Genomic DNA, 21,181 nt, shown 5'->3' on the forward strand with positions numbered 1-21,181 from the left:
TGGTTGTAGATCACATGACTGGTTTCACTGATAGCCCAGCCTTTGATTGATAGGTGATATTTGTAACCATACTGGAGTACATAGGGCCAGTGGTGGTGGTGGGAGGATGTATGGAACAGGTCTTGCATCTACGTCTTTTGCAGGGACATGACCCATGATGCAAAGGGATTGGGAGCTGAGGTTGTGTAGGAATGGATGAGGATTTTGTGTAGGTTAAGTGGGTGATGGAATACCCATGGTGGGTGGCGTAGGAAGGATAGTGGGTAGGACATTTCTCATTTCAGGTCACGGCTAGAGGTAGTCGAAACCCTGCTGGAGAATGTAATTCAGTTGCTCCATTCGTGAGTGGTACTGATACACAAGGGGAGTGCTCCTCTGTGGCCAGGCAGTGGGACTTCGGGAGGTGGTGGGCGACTGGAAAGATGAGGCATGGGAGATCTGTAAATGCCTCAGTGAGAACCTTTGGTATATTTTGATAGGGACTGCTCATTACTGCAGAGCAATTGCCATGGGTGGCTAGGCTGTGTGGAAGGCCTTCTTGGCATTGAGCGGGTGGCAACTGTCGAAGTGTAGGTACTGCTGGTGGTTGGAAGGTTTGATGTGAACAGAGGTACTGATATAGCCATCTTTGAGGTGGAGGTAAACATTGAGGAAGGTGGCTTGTTGTGTTTGGTAGGCCCAGGTAAAGCGAATGGGGGAGAAGGTGTTCTGGGATGTGCCTACAGATTTGAGAAGAGACTGGAGATCCTGCTGGATTTTTGTAATGGGGTCACTGTGGCAGGGTTTGAAGGTGGATAAATCTGACAGGTTCAGGAGGAATGTGGATAGGTTGTCCTCCCCAGATCCAGGTCATGAAGATATCATCAATGAATATGAAAACCGTGTGAGGGTTTTGGGCTTCTGGGTGTTTAGGAAGGATTCCTCTAGATGGCCCGTGAATAGGTTGGCATAGGATGGTGCTATGTGGGTACCCATAGCCATACATCGGATTTGTTTGTAGGTAATGCCTTCAGAGGAGAAGCAATTGTGGGTGACGATACAGTTGGTCATGGCGACTAGGAAAGAGTTTGTTGGTTTGGAATCCGTCAGGCATTCGGAAATGTAGTGTTCACTAGCGGTAAGGCCATGGGCATTAGGGATGTTAGTGTAAAGGGAGGTGGAATCAATAGTGGTGAGCAGGACACTGTATGGTAAAAGAAGAGGAGCAGTGGAGTGTCAGTGGAAGAAATGGTTGGTATCTTTTATATAGGAGAGTAGGTTGTGGGTAATAGGCTGAAGGTGTTGTTCGAAGAGAGCAGAGATTTTCTCAGTGGGGGCACAGTAACTGACCACAATGGGGCATTCTGGGTGGTTGTGTTTATGGACTTCAGGAAGCATGTAGAAGGTAGGAGTGCAGGGGGTAGTAGGTGTGAGGGAAGAGAGGATTCCGGGAAGAGGTTCTGGGATGGGCCTACAGATTTGAGAAGAGACTGGAGATCCTGCTGTATTTCTGTAATGGGGTCACTGTGGCAGGGTTTGTAGGTGGATGAAATGACAGCTGGCAGAGTCCTTCTGATAGATATTTCTTATGGTTAAAAACAACAGTGGTGGAGCCTTTGCCAGCAGGTAGTATCATAAGGTTGGTATCCGTTTTTAGGTGGGGAATTGTAGTTATTTCTGTGGTTATAAAGTTAGTTTGCATGTTGAGGGATTTGGGGAATGATGGTCAGAGAAGGTTTGAGGTTAAGAAATTGTGGAGAGTTAACGGAGTGATTTGGGAGCAGTGAGGGTGGATCACAGTTGGATGGAAGAGTGAAATGGGTTAGGCAGGGTTGAACATTGGTCTCTGGTTGTCTGATTGGTAGGGTTGGTGGCAAAAAAGTGTTTCCACTGTAGGGATCAGGAGAAGGAGAGAAGGTCTTTAACAAGTCTTGCATGACTGAATTTGGGAGTGGGGCAAAAGGTGAGGCCTTTGGAAAGGGCTGTTTTCTGTGGGGCCAAGGCTTTTGGAGGAAAGGTTCAGGACTGTGTTTCGGGTCTGTTTAGGTTCTGAATTCTGTGTGGTGATTATGGATGGAGTTTTGGAGAGTGGGGTAAATGTAATAGGACTGCAAGACAGTGTTTGTCAGCTATGAGGAGATGTGGTTGAGGTTTGGAGGTTTTGTAAAGGTGGTGGACAATGGTAGCCCAGGGCAGGAGTAGGAAATCAGTGGAGTGGAGAGCTTTTTGAGGTGGCTACATCAGTACCTCTGTTTACATCAAACCTACCAACCACCAGCAATATCTCTGCTTAGACAACTGCTACCCATTCCATACCAGGAAGTCTCTTTCATACAGCCTAGCAACCTATGTCTGTCACATCTGCAGTGACAAAATTTCCCTCTCAAAATATACCGAGGGTCTCACTGAGGCCTATAAAACTAAACTGAACTAAACTCTGCCTGAACAGGCCATGAAGGCCCAGTGGTGCCAACCGACCACTGTGTCATCCTCCTGACAGGCGTCATTGGATGCAGGTATGGAGGTGCATGTGGTCAGCACACTGCTCCCCAGGCCATATGTCATTTCACGAGACAGGGTCGCTACTTCTCAATCAAGTAGCTCCTCAGTTTGCCTCACAAGGGCTGAGTGCACCTCACCTGCCAACCTAATTACCCTCCCAACCATGTTCAAAAACGGATCATCTGGGCCTTATCTTTACAGTCACCCATTACCTCCCAAAGTCCCATTTCTGGCCACAGAACAGCATTCCCCTTGTGACTCAGTACCAACCAGAACTGGAGGAACTGAATTGAGGCATGTCCTACCCACTATCCTTCCCACACATCCATGGTGGTATTCCACTACCTACTGAGCCTACACATTATCCTCATACATCCCTATACAAACCCTGCTCCCAACCCCTTGCCTCATTGGTCATATCTCTGTAATAGACATAGATGCAAGACCTTTCCCATGCATCCTCCCACCACCACCTAGTCAAGTTCAGTCACAAACATCACCTATCCCATCAAAGGCTGGGCTATCTGTGAAACCAGTCATATGAGCTACAGGCTAAGCTGCAACCACTGTGCTGCATCCTACATGGGTGTGACAGCCAATGTCTATCTGCATGAATGGCCATCAACAATCTGTGACCAAGAAACAATTGGACCACCCTGTTGCCGAGCATGCTGCCCAGCAGGACGTACTTCATTTCAGTGAATACTTCACAGCCTGTTCCACCTGGATCCTTCCCACCAACACCAGCTTTTCTGAACTGTGCAGGTGGGAACTCTCCCTGCAATACACCCTATATTCCTGTAACCATCCTGGCATCAACCTTCATTAGTCAAGAGTCCCTTCTGTGTTCCCATTCCCACACTACACAGCCATCTAGTCCAACAAAGCAACCCATTGTTTCACTTATCTCCTTTTCCCTACCCCACTCCCCTCTCTTTGCCCCGCCCTCTGTCTAACATTCCGACCGTACCAGCTGCCCTACCCTGTCTCCTCCTCATCCCTGCGCACTCCCACTAGCAGCACTTTACCATCCTCCAACCCTACCCTGCTATCCCTCCCCCTCCCAGCCACTAGCCACCTCCTTACCCCCACCCGGTTTCCTTTCCCATCATGCGCTGTTGCTCGTAGTCTGGGAGCAGTGGCAATGTGAATGGAATAACAATATTTCTGATGTGATAAAATTGCACACCCGTTGCCTTAAAAAGCAATTTTTAACATAACTAGGATGCTACTTCTTCACATCAGCATTCTTCCAAAAATGTGCTGAAACTGATGAACAAAAATCTAAATGACAAGATTGGTCTTTGCACTGGGCAGGGACGTGTTAGAGAAATACTAACATAATCAGCACTCGACGCTACCAACAGAAACTGCAACGTTTAAGTTCACAGTACAGTTTTGACACTATGAGTGCTAGTTTGCTGGCATTTGCAGAAATGAAAAAACAGTGAAGTCGACATGAAGTGTTCCTGACAAATCTGATACGTGATGAAATCAAATGACAGACAAATCAGACTCCTTTTATTGTGTCACTTACATGCAGTTACCGCTGTTAGCAAAATGGTTATTGCCAAGCATGTACATGTATAGTTTTCCGTTCATTTCTTGCTCTAAAGGGGATAAGCAGGCTGCTAACTTGTTATGTACAGGATATCTAATAATAAATCAATACTTAACTATACAGCTCTAAAACTGGCAGTATATTTACAATGTGTAGCTGATTGATTATTTATCTTCTTCTTCCCCCTCAACAGTTCTAGTATCAAACGTTGATGAAATGTGACAGAAGTATAGATTCTTGTGCAACTTTGGGAACTTCCATTGAGAAAACTGTTAGATAAGAAGTTGATACAATGGCTGACCAAGAGGCAAAGTTCCAGGTGCTACCAAAAGAAAAACTTTAATGTAGAAATTACTGTTTGTAGTTTACAAAATTAATTTCCTGTGCTTCATACTATACATTTACCACCTTATCCCAACAAAAATACAATAAAATTATTGGCTGAATTTGGCTGTAGCGTCATGTCTTTTTTGCCATGTTTGAGTGCAATAAATTATCTGTTGTGACCAAAATTTTCATTGCTGAGATGTAATAGCATACCAGAACACTGTTAGATGTCTTTGAATCGCACAGCAGACCATTCTTTTTCAGTTTAGTGTACCTGAGTTTTGAACTACCTATTTTCCAACCTCAGTTACTAGCTTGAATTATTGCTTTGTTACATAATGGGGCCCAGAAATTTCAGATAAAGTGCAACTGCTACAAACTCTGAACTTGCTGTTCCATTTTCTGAATGTGAGCAGGTATCTGCTATTACATAAGTATTTACCCCCCTACCACTTCACTAAATGCTCCTCAGTATGTTTCATATGAGTTGAACATTTGCTCTTACTTTTATTTGATTGCTGTTTGTATTTGTGCATGTGCAGGTTCTTATGACTGGGTGCCCTCACCTGGAATCCTAAGACCAACAAGTCTTTCCTCATTTCCTGTGCTTGACACCTCCCCTGTTTATTTAATTTTGTTTCTTTCTTTCTTTCTTCAGTTCAGTGACAATATTTTTACCATTTATTTGTCATTCCTGTCTGTGTCTTTGAATAAAATTATATGCTTCTCTCCATGTTTCACTAACACATTTATATCTAAATACACTCCATTAGGATTTATCATCATAATATTCGGATAAATTTCACACTAAATTTATTCCGATTAAGTTTTATTGACTGTGCCTCATAGCTTAACAGTGAACTGGTTCTCTTTTTTGCAATTTACCCATAGTTACAGTGATACTTTCAAGTTAAGAAAAAAACCACTGTACATATTTTGAAAAGTTTTCAGTGAAAAATGTAGTTGCTGACCAGTTTATGCTTTTTCAGTTATAGATTGCTGCATACGAAATGTAGCTAACATATCGAAACTGTTTTTAACACAGGAAGGATAGCCATACCTCCTTCCAGTCGCGAGTAAATAGGTGATATACATTGGAAGTTGTTAAAGATGTTTGGCAGTGGCAGTGACAAGTCACATGTGAAGCTATTGCTGCTTGTTATGTGAAGCTACCTCTTTTTTTTTTCATGTTTGTAAGCTGCTGATACAAGTTGAAATGTCCACTTGCACATTTGCTTTCAATCTGGGAAGACTGGCTCCTGTGCAGAGTTTACCATACTCTGCTACATCATCGATGGTGACTGATCTCACTTCAAATCTCGCAACATTTCTTCTAACTGAATCATATACCTCTTTCCAAAACTGAATAGTTGTAGAAATACTATCCTAGTTTTATTAAATTGTAACCATTATTTATATATGTACCACATGAAGTAAAATCAATGGAAAATCGAGGATGGAATACAACAGTATTATGAAAAGGGAAGTTGCTACTCACCATATAGTGGAAATGCTGATTCACATATAGACGCCACAAAAAGGCTATCACAAATAAGCTTTTGGCCAACAAGGCCTTTGTCAAAAGTAGACTACTGCTGCTGCTGCTGCTGCTACTACTACTACTACTACTATTACACGCGTGTGTGCGCGCGCGTGCGCCCACACACACACACACACACACACACACACACACACACACACACACACGCCTTGTTGGGTGAAAGCTTATTTGTGGCAGTCCTTTTGTTGTGCCTATCTGCGACTTAGCATCACTGCCATATGGTGAGTAGCAATTTTCTATGTTATATAAAGCATCACACTAGGAGGTCTTCCTAAAAATAAAGCTTTCAAAGTGGTGTTCTTAACATCACTGAAGCACTTGGACCAACTTACCTTACTGTAATGAGTAGCTTCTCAGCAGGAGAAATAGCAAGTTCAAAACTTGTCTTGCTTCGTTGTGTGTCCTGCTTTGATAGAGTAGCAGATACTAGTTGCTCCAAAAAGCGGGAACTGTGTGGACTCATTCGCTAAGTTAATGAAATTTGTGTTCATGTTGAGAGCTCACCAAAAATCATAGCAAAACTGTTTGAAATTTAAAGTGTTGTAATCTGCACCCAGTACTTCCTTTTCTTCTTCTTTTTTCTGAGCTTAAAATGGTAAGCCACAATAATTTCATCTTCAGAAGAGTTCATGATTGCAACTGAGGCAGAAACATGATTCATGCTGTCTTGTTGCCTGCCCTAGTGGGAAAACAAGTGTCACACAGATAAGTATTGTGTCGCACAACATTAATTGCAGTGTGTTGTATCACATACTGCATCACATCAGTAGGAACTGCACCTAAAACTTCTCACATAATACTGATTCTTGCTCATGACAGAAATTCAAGAAGCCCCATTAGGCAATGGTGGACAGTGCCACAATTTCTAAAGAAAATTAAAAGATAATTTTAGGTGCTTGTTTGTACAAACAATTAATAATAAGAGAATATGCTGCCGGTTTGCATGTTTTCCAGCCCTTGATGTTACTATCTTTCCTTCTGCAGTTTAAAGAGTAAGCATCTGATTTCCGACTCCTTCCTACTTACATATTTAACTGTTATCCTTTGAAGATAAGATTTCTGACCATTATTGAGTACAAAACATTTGTGATTAATTAATGAATTTCTTTAGCTAAGCATGTGATGTACTGGAATCGCAATAACTAGTTCGAGTCTTGTTTAGTAGTATACCTTTTTAAGTTGGAGTTTTATTCACAAATGAAAATGTTAGTTAACAAATGTTGAATCATAATATTGTAATAAAAATAAAATCTTATATTAAATTATTGGTTATGTGAAAATAAATTAAAATTCGGTATCGATATGAGTAAAGCCTTTCTTTTTTAATTAGGTTGAATGAAAAAAGTATTTGATTTTTCTATTTGAAGTGTCAAATTTTTTGTGAACTCTCACATTTTCATGCAAATTAATAATTAAAGGATTTATTTTATTAAACTGATGCCATGCTTGTAAATTAATATTTCCATTTTTCAATACATATAGAATCCAAAAATCAGTATAAAATAATCTATTAGTGAAATTCAGACCAGTGACTTTGTGCACTCAATCTGAGTACACTTCCTACTGAGCTCCTAATAAATCTGTCAACAGATTAAAAACGTACTTACCAGCACTTCGGACTCTTCTAATCTTCAAATGGTTTCTTGAGAATTGTATCATACTGCTTTAGGAAATTGATGTCCAGGCACTGACCTTCAAAACATATAAGTATGAAGAAAATTGGAGGAACTATTCCGGGCCATGCCACAAGATCCCCTAGTTAGATGTCCATGAACAAAAACATTAATTCTGTACTTAGTTAAGCTTAACACTAGAACATTTAACTTTCTCTGTAGTAACTAAGCATTTTGCATCAACTAATGATGCTAAGTCTAAAATATGAGCCTATTTAAATTTTATTAGTGTACATCAAAATGTCAAAAGTAATGTCCAACAAATGGGTCCCAGCTGGAGATGTGAAAGTCAAGGACTGTCTACTAGAAGAGGTCAGTGAATATGTCTACCTTGGCCAGATTATAAATATGAAGGGAGACATAAGGCCAGAAATCTATCGACGCATCAAGCTTGGCTGGCAAGCATTTGGGAAGAATTCAAAAGTATTCCGATCAAAAATGCCAGTAAATTTGAAGAAAGCAGTATTTGATCAATGCATTCTTCCTGTGATGACGTATGGCTGCGAGACATGGACACTGAACTCATTTACAAAAGGGAAACTTAGGACAGCACAGAGAGCCATGGAGAGATCAATGCTGGGCTATACAAGAAAGGACAGGAAAAGGGCAGATGACACCCGGTCTGTGACGAAGGTTAATGACATCTTAGAGGCAGTAGGTTCATTGAAATGGCAGTGGGCTGGCCACATCGCAAGAAGAAAAGACAACAGATGGATGAAGCTAGTACTGGAGTGGAGTCCGAGAGAGCACCGGAGGCCTAGAGGAAGACCACCAGACAGATGGGACAAAGACATCAAGAAGATCGCTGGTATCACCTGGCAGAGAACTGCCAAAGACCATCCCACTTGGAGAAGACTGCTGAAAGCCTACCTGAATCCACGACTCGAAGAGGCCACATCATTTAATGATTGAATTGGCTGATGATGATGACCTCAAAAGATATGAGTAAAATACACACATTTATTATTCTGAAAGAATGAAGTTTGTGAGGACAGTTAAAAGTATGTCTTGAATTTTCGTTCTTCAGTTGGTGCTTGCTGAGAATTCTGAGTTAATTCATAATGTTAATTTAGAACAATAGTGAGAATTTGCCATATGTATAGTGAATAAATATTGTTATACCTGAGATTGTGTAAGATGGCATAGCAGCAGAGGTTGTCCTGGAATGCACAAGGCTTGAGCTAAAATTTTGATCGTGCATTTTGATGTGTGACTGCAAAGATTCATACCAAACTCCTAAGACCTCAAGTCTCCCAATCCAAATTATAAAAAAAACTGAAGGGTATTGTTTAAAGTGTTGCTATGGATTATATTATATTATGTAAAGGTATTGCTCATGCTCTTATGTCATTCTTACATATTGTGTGTCCACAGAATACCAAGCGACCTACACGAACAGCTACTGCTGGAGTATGGTGCATTATTAATGAGCCATCAGTCACTGTGGCAGGTTGGGGTTAGTTACTTAGACCACTGTAAAACATATGGACGTCACTACCTGGAACTTTTGCTGTCACATGTTCCAATTTCCAATGAATCCAAAGCTCTTCTTGTTGTCCAGGTTGCAAGGAATCGAGGGCTCTTTGAAATAGGTTTGTATTCCATATTAGAAAATCTGAAAAAATGTGCAGAATTGGTTATTGTAGTTATCTCACTGGATTATTTTGTGTTTCTACATCCTCACTATTTCAACTAATTTGACCAAGTGATTCACATCAAGTTCTTTGATCCTCCATTAAACTTAAGATCTGTGCCAAATTAAACTGTAGTGAATGTTTTACTGTCCTCTGAGACACATACCCTTACAAAATCCTAGATGTACTACAATACTACTTTCCATATCACTAGATTCATAACTGGGTTCATCACTTAAATTTCACACTTTTATTTTACCATTTTAAATTTGAAAAAATTGAGCATCTGTGTACTGTTACCAGTCAAAAATATTTTTCATGTCAGGTCTAGTTATCCAGCCAGCTTTTACCATTAATAGGTTTCACTGTGCACAATTGCATACAGTGTGTGGCAACAAAAAAAGTATTGGCGCATGTCAGCATTCATTAATAGCTCTGTTCTTTGAAAATTTAAACAGTGAATCAAAGGTACTTTTCAATTGGAGAAGGAAAGTTGCTACTCACCATATAGCAGAGATGCTGAGTCGTGATAGGCACAGTAAAAAGATTCACACAATTAAAGCTTTCGGCCATTAAGACGTTTGTCAGGAGTGCGCGCGCGCGCGCGCGCACACACACACACACACACACACACACACACACACACACACACACACACACACGTATGTCTGCAGTCTCAGAGAGCTGAAACTACACTGTGAGCAACAGCACCAGCGCATGATGGGAGTGGCGACTGGGTGGGGGTAAGGAGGAGGCTGGTGCGGAGAGGGGGAGGGATAGTATGGTGGGAGTGGTGGACAGTGAGGTGTTGTACTTTAGATGGAGGGCAGAAGAGAAGGTGCGGAGGGGGGAAGGGGTAAGTAGCAGAAAGGAGAGAAATAAAAAGAAATTAAAAGACTGGGTGTGGCTGGCGCAGTGGTTAGACACTGGACTCGCATTCGGGAGGACGACGGTTCAATCCCGCGTCCGGCCATCCTGATTTAGGTTTTCCGTGATTTCCCTAAATCACTCCAGGCAAATGCCGGGATGGTTCCTCTGAAAGGGCACGGCCGACTTCCTTCCCAATCCTTCCCTAATCCGATGAGACCGATGACCACGCTGTCTGGTCTCCTTCCCCAAAACCAACCAACCAACTGGGTGTGGCGGTGAAATGACGGCTGTCTAGTGCTGGAATGGGAACAGGAGGGGGTTATATGGGTGAGGACAGTGACTAACGAAGGTTGAGGCTAGGAGGGTTATGGGAACATAGGATGTATTGCAGGGAAAGTTCCCATCTGCACAAATCAGAAAAGCTGATGTTGTTGGGAAGGATCCATATGGCATAGGCTGTGAAGCAGTTATTGAGATGAGTGATGTCATGTTTGGCAGGGTGGTCCACTTGTTTCTTGGCCACAGTTTGTCAGTGGCCATTCATGCAGAGAGACAGCTTGTTGGTTGTCATGTCTACGTAGAATGCAGCTCAGTGGTTACAGCTTAGCTTGTAAATCACATGACTGGTTTCACAGGTAGCCCTGCCTTTGATGGGATAGGTGATTTTCGTGACCGGACTGGAGTAGGTGGTGGTAGGAGGATGTATGGGACAGGTCTTGCATCTAGGTCTATTACAGGGTATGAGCCATGAGGTAAGGGGGTTGGGAGCAGGGGTTGTGTAAGGATGGATGAGTATATTGTGTAGGTTTGAGAGGGGGGGGGGGGGGGGGGGGAACTGAACACAGTGTCATCTGCTGGTGAAGATTTGAAGATTGACTACAATGGATGTAGCTACAGATCAAGGCAAGTAGATTTCAGTTGACACCTACTCCTGTCAACCACCATTTGTTGTGTGTTCATTGTAACGTTCATCTAGCATTGCTTTAGAGATTGAAGTGTTTTATGTTGTTAGCTTTTTCTTTCTAGTAGAAGTTTGGTGGTTTCTGTCCCCATTTAAAGATGGAAAATATCACAATAAGAGAGAGAACATCTTTTCAATGGAAGAGGATGTAAAATTCTCAAGTCATTAAGTTCATAGAGGAACATGCATTGCTTTAACACAGATTTTAAGGAAACGTGTCTATGCTGAACACCATCAAAAACAGACTGTATTTTGGAAAACCCAAATAACAGTGGACCAAATTCAAAACATGCAGTGCTAGGAAAAATTGCAAAAAACTGGTTTTAGACAGCAAGTGTCCAACACCCCCATTAATGTCATGATGATATATGAAAAGGCACTGCAGTTGGCAAATATGCTTGGTATTGAGGAATACTTTGCATCTGACGGATGGATCAAAAGATTGAAGAAGTAGTATATTGTGATGTACAAAATTGTATGTCGTGAAGAAGGTAATGTAGGCATGAAAACCATTGGTGAATGCCAGAGAGGGTAGATGACAAGACCTTCTACATTAATATAAATCGAAGAACATTTTCAGCATAAATGAAGCTAGTCTCTTGGTTCAGCATACTTATGTACAAAACACTTGCCTTTAAAGGCAAAAATTGTCATGGGGGAAATGGCAAAGTGCACTTTACAGTAGTGCTAGACGTATATGCTTATAGCTTTGAAAAATTAAATAGTTTGTGTTTGGCAAATAAAAATACAGTGTTTTAAAAAAGTAAAATAATTGCCAGCATACTCCAGTGCCAATTATTGGTGACAACGTTGTCACTATTGAAAGCACATCTTTGAAGATGTGATTGACATTCATACCCAGGAAAACTGTAACAGTGCAAGAAGTGCTGCTGAGGATGATGGTGAGATTCTTCCTATTGCAGATGTAAACGCAGAAGTGAAGACAATAGGAAAATATATTTGTGACGTATATGTGAAAGCTTTCCATTGTGTCATTGTGTATATGAACTGGAAAACAATATTGAAAAAAAAAAATCGCCAAAAAATTAAAGCAACTCTTCCATTTTGGATCTTTGTGTTAAAAAGTAGGAACTGATATACCTATTTGTTAATTGTGTCACATTTATGTAAGACTATCCAAATTAAAGGCTTTTATAATAAATAAAATGGCTTATTAATGTTTTATGAATTATATGCTTAAATGGTTAATAAGTATCATGTGGTTAGGAACACATTTTTTCCCATTCTAATATATTGCCTGCTGGATAATATTTGTGAGTATTTTCCTTCTCAAAACTCCACAGAAATAATTTGTATAATAACTACAGAGTGTAAAGAGTATAACAGATTCAAACACTTTTTTTTTTTTTTTTTTTCAGTGTCATCTGTTAGCAGAGTGATGGTGCGTCGGTGGTTAAGATTGGGAAGATGGGGAGCAGCATTGACATGGGCTCTGCGGTCACAAGATTCTAAAATGGCATCATATCTTGCTGATCAGTACCTACAAGAATATTGTGCAAAGGGATCATTTTCATCTATTGACATACTTGAAAATCTGGGATCAAGCATGCTACTAAGTGACCGTCTAACATTCCTTGGTCAGTAAAGTGTGTGTATTATATAACATAAAATTCAGTTGCTTACTCAGTAATTGGTTGTTGAAGTAACAGTCAAATCACCAGCAAATAATTTTTATTCTAGTTGACTGTAAAGTGTCACCCAACAGTAACGTCTCATGGACCTTCAAAGAAAACTGCAAATACGGGTATATATGAACACATATTACAAACAGCAGTATTTCTGTTACGTGAACCAATTTGCCCTCAAGCACCATTTGTTAATCAGTTTAATCAGCAGGGGCCCCCAGGGGCTCAGCATTCATTTGCTGGGTACGGGCTTGGCGACCCCGGGGTCCTGAGCTGGGGACTGGTAAGCGCCGCCAGTCCCCTGTCACTGTAACCTCTGGGCATACTTCAACGACCACCGTGCGGCGCGGCGGTGGAACGTTGTGTGTCTCAGGGAATGGGGATCTTGGCTTGACCGCCCGGATCGCGAGGATGGAATAAACCTCTATAACAAACCCCTCAATCTCAAGGTGTGCTGCGCGCCGATGAGATGCATGGCTGTTGAGGTGGAACAGTCGATAGCGGGCAACCTCTGGGGAACCTGCCGCACCTCAGTTGTATAAGGCTTACCTAGGCACGCGGGGCTCTGTCTAGGTGGACTTCTAGTTCCCTAGCTGCTCGTGGGACCGAGATGGATCCTTCGAAATCCTCTTTCCTTCCTCCCAGCGGAAAGGGTGGGCCGCTGGAAGGTTCTAACACCCAGTCTCTTAAGAGGGCCCGTGCAGTCAGTCCCCCTGACTCCGGCGCTTCTTTGAAAAGTCCAGTCTTAGGTAACAGAATGCATTCTGGTAATCCGAATGTGTTTCTCATTGTGAAACGGAAGGAGGGTAGTTTCGAGAAGGTTTCGCCCTTCTATATTCAAAAGGGATTGGAGGGAATCTGTGGCTCCTTAAAATCGGTGAAGCGCTTACGTAATGGGACCTTGCTAGTGGAAACTTCCACTTCTCAGCAAGCAACTAACCTCCAATCTGCTAAATGCCTTGGAGAGTATGCCATAGACACTGAACTGCACAGCACCTTGAACTATAGCAAAGGTGTTGTGACATGCCGGGATCTAGCTGATATTCCCCAGGAAGAACTGCAACGTGAGTGGGCTCCGGAAGGTATCGTTGATGTCCAACACATCATGAAGAGGGTTGATGGCACTCTTGTCAAATCCGACTCCTTTATTCTGACCTTCAGTAGCACAAAACTTCCTGAACATGTTCAAGCTGGCTTCCTTCGCCTTAGTGTGAGGTCTTATTTCCCAGCCCCAATGCGCTGTTTCAAATGCCAGCGTTTTGGGTATACCACCATAGGCTGTAAAGGCGAAGCGACTTGTGGAAACTGTGGTCAGGCTGCTCATGAAGGAGTTGGTTGCTCGTCTCCGGCTAGATGTATTAATTGCTCTGGGAACCACCCTGTTTGGAGTAGGGACTGCCGCATATTTTTAGAGGAATGCAAGGTCCAGGAAATAAAAACAACCAAGCGTATCCCCTATGGTGAGGCCAAGAAGATTTATAAGTCGATGCAACCTCCCACATTTGCTACATCTTTTGCATCCCTGGTACAGAAGCCTACTCCAAAAGTCGATGCCTCAACGCAAACTGCGGTGGTGAGTGTTGGCACTAACACCTGTAGCTGTCAGTGCACTTGCAACGCAGCCAGTGTTCCAGAGCCAGTAGCCCCTCCTCGCACGGCAGACAAAGGTACAGTGGCGGTCTTGGTCCAGCCCCTCGCGCCTCCAACAGCTGAGGTTGTCCCCAAGCCCAGTGCGCCAATTACCACTCCCACATCCGCTCCCCCAAAGTCCACCAAGCCACAGAAAGCTACTGTGCAGCAGCAACAGCGGGTCAAATCCCGTGGTAAACCATCTGACCATGCGGATGTTGTTTTACGCGAGGCTTCATCTGACTCTTCCCCAGAGTTGATGGAGTACGATGTATGTGTGGGGCAATCATCTCGTCCCACGCCTGCCCCTCCACCTGCTGCGGTCTCCCCACCCCGTCGGAGAGACAGGATGAAGCTGCTACCCCCAACATAGATTGCTCCCATACTCCAGTGGAACTTGCAAGGGTTCAGGACGCATGTGGAGGAACTTCGTCTACTTTCTCAGGGTAGACCACTGTGTCTGTCTCCAGGAGACGTATTTCCATCCATCATACTCCCCTGAGATACGAGGCTATACACTCCACAAAAAGGACGACCTGAGAGGAGAGAGAGCTAGAGGAGGCGTAGGTATTTTCGTCAGGACGGACTACCATTCCTCGCCTCTCTCACTTACGACGACTCTACAGGCCGTCGCTGTGTCCGTGCACGTGCGTCATCCATTGACTTTACTTGCCCCCACATGATGCTCTTGATGGAGCGGCCCTCACCGACCTCCTTACACAGCTCCCCCAGCCATTCATTATTTGTGGTGATTTTAATGCCCACAATGTGCTTTGGGGCTCTGCAATTACCTACCCCAGGGGTAGAGCAATTGAGAGGCTTCTCCTGTCATCCTGTGCCTACTTGCTCAATGGAGGACAGAGTACTCATTTCTGCACGGCGACTGGGTCGTTCTCTGCCATAGATCTCTCGCTTTGCTCTCCAGCTCTTGCCGCTAGTGCTCACTGGGAAGTGGTCGCTGACTTGTACGGCAGTGATCATTTCCCAATCTGGATTCACCTGCCAGATGGCGTGGGGCCCGAAAGGAGACCACCACGATGGGTGCTCAGTGGAGCTGACTGGACACTTTATAGCCAGTTGGCCCAATTCGAACACTGTGCGAATGTTGAGGTGTGGGTGGATCATATTACCAAAACGGTCCACCACGCCGCTGCAGCATCCATTCCACAGTCCACAGGCCACCGGAAAAGGCCACCTGTGCCTTGGTGGAGTGACGAATGCCGCTCTACAATCAGGACCAGGCGTGCGGCTCTGCATCGGTTCAAGTGTCGGCCGACTGCTGAGAATCTTGCAGCCTTTCGGGTGGAGAGGGCAAGATGTCGCCACATTATTCGTGAGAGCAAGAAGAGGTCGTGGCAAAAGTTCCTGAACACCGTTAATCGTTCCACCAAAAGTTCCATTGTGTGGGAGACCATCAGGAGAATTTCTGGCAGAGGAGGGAGGTGCCCCATAGCTGTTGTGATGAATAACGGCACTCTCCACACAGATCCACGAGACATTGCCCAGACTATGGCAGCATATTTTGCGACAGTTACTGCCACAACCAATCAGGATCCAGGTTTCCAGCGCCATAGAGCGGTTGCTGAGAGGTGTAGTCTGAAATTCCAGTCCACCTCTCATGAAGTTTACAACTGCCCTTTTTCTATGTGGGAGCTGGATTCTGCATTGTCTGGAGCTCGTGACACATCCCCTGGTCACGACAGAATCCATTACGGTATGCTATGGCACCTCACAATGCGCAACAGAGAACTACTCCTCGCACTTTTTAATGACATTTGGGCGTCGGGTCACTTTCCTGACGCGTGGCGTGAGGCAGTTTTAATCCCTTTTTTAAAACCTGGGAAAGACCGCACGTGCCCAAGTAGCTACCGTAGTATTGCCCTCACTAGTTGCATAGGGAAGACCTTGGAGCGGATGGTCAACCGCCGCCTTGTCTGGATGTTAGAATCCCGGCAACTCCTTAGTCGCTTTCAGTGTGGGTTCAGGAGGTTTCGTTCCACCTTCGATAACCTTGCCCTCCTGGAGGCGGCTATACAACAAGCTTTCCTACGCCGTCATCACCTTATAGGTGTATTTTTCGACATCGAGAAGGCCTACGATACCACTTGGAGGCGTCTCATCCTGGAGCAGCTTCACGAATGGGGTTTTCGTGGTTGTCTTCCTCTTTTTATTCAGTCTTTCCTCTCGCCACGATATTTTAGATACCGAATTGGTGATGTCCTGTCTGATCGCTTTGAGCAGGAGAATGGTGTCCCTCAGGGTAGCGTTTTAAGTGTGACTCTCTTTGCCATCGCTATTAATAGCATTACGTCGATAGTGAAAAGTCCTGTCCAGTGTTCTTTGTTTGTGGATGATTTCTCTTTGTTCTGCTCTTCTTCAAGCCTTGCAACGACAACTCGTCAGTTGCAACTTACGATTAGGCGTTTGGATGACTGGGCGCTGAAGAGTGGATTTAAGTTTTCCACCGAGAAGTCTGTATGTGTTCTTTTTAACCGTTCTCGTTCGATTTTCACCTTTCCTGAGTTGCGCTTGAGGGACACTATTCTGTCTTTTAAAGACACGGTGAGATTTCTGGGGCTCATTTTTGACTCGAGGCTCACGTGGTTACCTCATCTTAAAGACCTGAAACGGCGGTCGCTTCAGGCTTTAAGTATTTTAAAATGTCTTAGCCACAGTACATGGGGAGCTGACAGGACTTGTCTGCTCCAGTTTTACAGGGCGTTTGTGCGATCTCGGCTCGATTATGGGTGCACGGTGTATGGGTCCGCGAGGCCTTCTTACTTAAAGATGTTGGACGTGGTGCACCATGAAGGGCTTCGGTTGGCCACTGGGGCATTCCGAACTAGCCCCATACCAAGCCTCTGTGCAGAGGCTGGTGAACCGCCACTTCATATGCGGCGACGGCTACTTACGGTCCGCCAGGCGTATAAAACTTTGTCCACACCATACACCCCTGCATACCATACCGTTGCTCAGCCTCCTCTGGCACGGTTATTTCATAACCGGCAACGTGCGACGCGGCCCTATGGGATTCGCGCACAGGATTGCCTCGCTGCAATGTCTATGGCTGGTCTTCGTGTTTTACGTCGCGGTTGGAGCAGATCTCCACCTTGGCTCCTCCGGAGACCCAAACTTATTTTAGATTTGACTCGTTTTAAGAAGATTTTACATTCCAGTCACTGTTTTTTAGCATTTTAGATGTGCATCACGGTTTCACTGTCGTTTACACTGATGGCTCCAAACAGGAGAATTTCCTTGGCTGTTCTGTGGTGTTCCCTGATAATGTTACCCGGATTCGCCTCCCTGCTGAATATACCGTTTTCGCAGCGGAGCTCCACGCGATCCTGAAGGCACTGGAGCAGATGAATCGTGTTCGGGGCGATCGATTTCTTCTCTGCTCCGATTCTCTTAGTGCCTTACAATCACTGCAGAACCTATACCCGACTGAGGAGATGGTCCAGCTGATACATGACCAACTGTACTTGCTCCAACAGCGGGGTAAAGAGGTATCCTTCTGCTGGGTGCCTGGTCATGTCGGCATATGGGGCAATGAACAGGCTGATCGGGCTGCCAAGGAGGCCTGCAGAGAGCAGGATGTGGTCCAGTGTCCTATCCCCTTGCAGTCAGTCATCGCTGCACTCCACAGGAAGTGCATGGAGTTGTGGGAGGACAAATGGCTGGCGGTGACGGCCAATAAACTGCGGTCGGTAAAGTCAACCACTCGGCCGTGGCGTTCCTCCTGCCGGTTGCTCAGGCGGGAAGAGGTGGCCCTCACACGTCTGCGGATCGGGCACTGTCCTGTGACGCATAGCTATTTATTACGGCGGGAGGATCCTCCGTTTTGTGATGCCTGTGGTGTGCACATCTCTGTCCGGCACATTTTAACAGACTGCATTTTATACCGTGATGCAAGGGCAGCAGCACAAGTTGATGGGGATCTGCCTTGTGTTTTAGCTAACGATGAGACATGTGTGTCTAGGGTTTTTAAGTTTTGTGATGTGTCTGGACTCTGGCCTAAACTTTTAGGCTGGAGGTTTTAGTGTATTGCAGAGTGGCTGACTCCTCCCTTTTTTTCCTTGCGGTCAGCCAGCCACTTCCATCTGCTACATTGTTTTAGCTCCCTCTCTCATTTTCTTCCTGTGTTGTCCATGTTTTACTGCTGACGCCCTGCTTCATCCCACGCTTCGGTGTGGGTGAGCACATATTTTCCAATGATTGTTCCCCGTGTTTTATGTTCCGTTTTATGTAAATGCTCTGAGCTTTTCTTTCTTGACACCCGTCTCACTAGGATACTGAACGGGCGCTGAAGACCTTGCTGTCGTGCGCCCACAAAACCCCTCTACTACTACTACTACTAATCAGCAGGGAACATCATTATGTATACAAATTTGTTATACAACTAAAACACTGCAGACAAGTTACTGTTAACCATAAAATTAATGACCTTTAATCCCAATTGATAGTCTGAAAAACTAAATGTGGATTGCATGATATCAGTGATTAAACAGTTCAGTAATTTTTTCAATACTCTGATTAGTTACGAAAATTATGTAGGGTCTTCTCTTACTAACCGTGGAATTTGTCTGTTTTTAAAAAATCGTTTTTTTCTACTGCGTGCGTGCGTGCGTGCGTGCGTGCGTGCGTGTGTGTGTGTGTGTGTGTGTGTGTGTGTGTGTGTGTGTGTGTGTGTGTGTGCGTGCGTGCGCGCGCGCGCATACATTTGCATCTATATACTTCTTAAGCTACTCGTGCTGTGTGTCAGAATACATTTAATGTGCCATTAATATTTCTTTCCTTTTCAGGCGCGCGCGCGTGCGTGCGTGCCTGAAAATAGTAATGTAACCACTCTGCAGACTGAATTTAGGTCTCCGGCTCGTTGTTAAGCTACCCTCATTCGCTGTGTCAATGCTAACCACAAGATGTTTGTTTCCCTTATGTGGACAAGGAGGTGCTGATGATATTTTGATTCAGCACCACTCGTCAATGAACAAACACAAGATCCTACTGATACTCTGCAGATCATTAACAGAGCCAATAGGTCATTAGTCCTCTTACTGAGTATGTTTAATTCAAACTAAAATATTCACAGAATCACATATACATGCTTTCTGAAAACTATTATTTTGTGTGTTATCAAACATAATCTAAAATATTACTATCAGCTGGAGCCTTGCAGGCTCGGCATAAACTCCAGTTGCATCTCACAACAGAACTTTGTTCCTTACAACAAAAAATTATCACTTTCTTTCTTCAGTAAATGCTTGTTCAATTAATTTTAGTGGGCCAGTATTATGATTACTTATCCTGGTTTTATAGCTGTGCTTTAGTTCTTGCATACATTTGCATCTATATACTTCTTAAGCTACTCGTGCTGTGTGTCAGAATACATTTAATGTGCCATTAATATTTCTTTCCTTTTCTGTTCCATTCATGGATGCAGCACAGGAAGACCTTTCAGTAAGATTTGACACGTTCTCAAATGTCTGGGTGTGTTTTTTCGGCGTCAGGTTAAAACTGTAAGCTGGACAGGGACTCGAACCAGAGATCATTGTCTTTCGCAGGTAAGTGCTCTAGGGATTGAGTTATCCAAGTATGACTCACAACCCACACTCACTGCTTTACTTCCACCAGTATCTCACATCCAATCTTTCAACTTCACATAAATTCTGCTGCATACCTTGTGGGTCTAACACCCCTGTAAGAAAGTGTATTGTAGAGACACGGCTTAGCCATAGCCTGGGGAATATGTCCAGAATGAATGCTAGTCCCTCAAGACGTGCAGGAGAACTTCAGTGAAGTTGGGGAGGTAGGAGATATTGGTGGAAATAAAGCTGTGAGGCCAGACAATGAGTCAAGCTTGGATAGCTCGATCAGTAGAGTACTTGCCCGCAAAAGGCAAAGATCCCAGTTCTGAGCTAATATGTTGTTTGACTCATTGTGGAATTGGCATTTTTAGTTAATTTTATATTCATTTGTCAATATGTCAGTTCAGCACTCACGTGACAGTTCAGTTGATCTCAAGTAAAATATTTCTCTGTGTGGCAATCGGAAGACAAAATTCCCTAGACTGGCCTTCTCTTCATCGTTCTGTGTTAGTGCCATTGTGATGACTACTTTGTAGATGACTGATCTGTTCACTTGTTTTAGGTAAGACCAAAACTAGTCATTTTCATGGGATTAGCAAACAGAAGTTAATTTTAAAGTTCTGCGAATGATATGTGCTTTGTTCTCCTTATACTTATTTGGCTTCATGAAGTAGTCTCATAAAGCAATTGTGATAGCAGTAGGTATGTTCAACTGTAATTTTGTCACAAATTGCACAAAAAAAATCTTGTAAAGAAGTATATACATTGAAATTAGTGAAAATTGTAATGCCCAGAAAGAATGGGCAAAATGAATCCAGACTCAGATGAGGTGTAGGACAATGTACCAGCAGATTCCAGATAGGTGCCCCACATAGTCTCACACCACACACTGTCAAGAGACCAGAAAATTTAGGGTTTAGTCAAAGGACAGGTGTTAATCAAAGTGCACCTAAGGAAGCAAGCATCAGCATAGATGCTGAAGGGTGCCGTTACCAGCATGTGATAATCATACGTACCAGAATGAACATGTACTAAATTACATCCAAAACATTCACTGTATTTCACACAGAAATTAAGGGGAAGAATGCAAGCTGTTAGAACTATTTGAAATACTTTTCCACAAAATATTTTTTCCAAATACATTTTAAATAAACGAACTGGATTGAACAATCTCAGGTTTTTCAGTACCCATACAAAAATTTATTCCTAAAAAGCCTTTTTTGATTTAGAAGCTGCAGTATGTGTGAGACTGG

At 43.6% G+C, this 21,181-nt stretch overlaps 1 protein-coding gene across 1 annotated transcript in view; it reads left to right on the plus strand.

The window, feature by feature from the left end:
- The window catches only part of LOC126236435 (nuclear pore complex protein Nup85), a 149,847-nt gene that overhangs the window by 89,059 nt on the left and 39,607 nt on the right, over positions 1-21,181 (plus strand). The window contains exons 9-10 of the mRNA XM_049945738.1: positions 8,978-9,195; positions 12,448-12,666. Of these exons, the coding sequence (XP_049801695.1) occupies positions 8,978-9,195; positions 12,448-12,666 (437 nt within the window). The remainder of the gene's footprint in view (positions 1-8,977; positions 9,196-12,447; positions 12,667-21,181) is intronic.

Source organism: Schistocerca nitens, chromosome 2 (assembly GCF_023898315.1).
Source record: "Schistocerca nitens isolate TAMUIC-IGC-003100 chromosome 2, iqSchNite1.1, whole genome shotgun sequence".
In the NCBI taxonomy this organism is placed as follows: Eukaryota; Metazoa; Arthropoda; class Insecta; order Orthoptera; family Acrididae; genus Schistocerca; species Schistocerca nitens.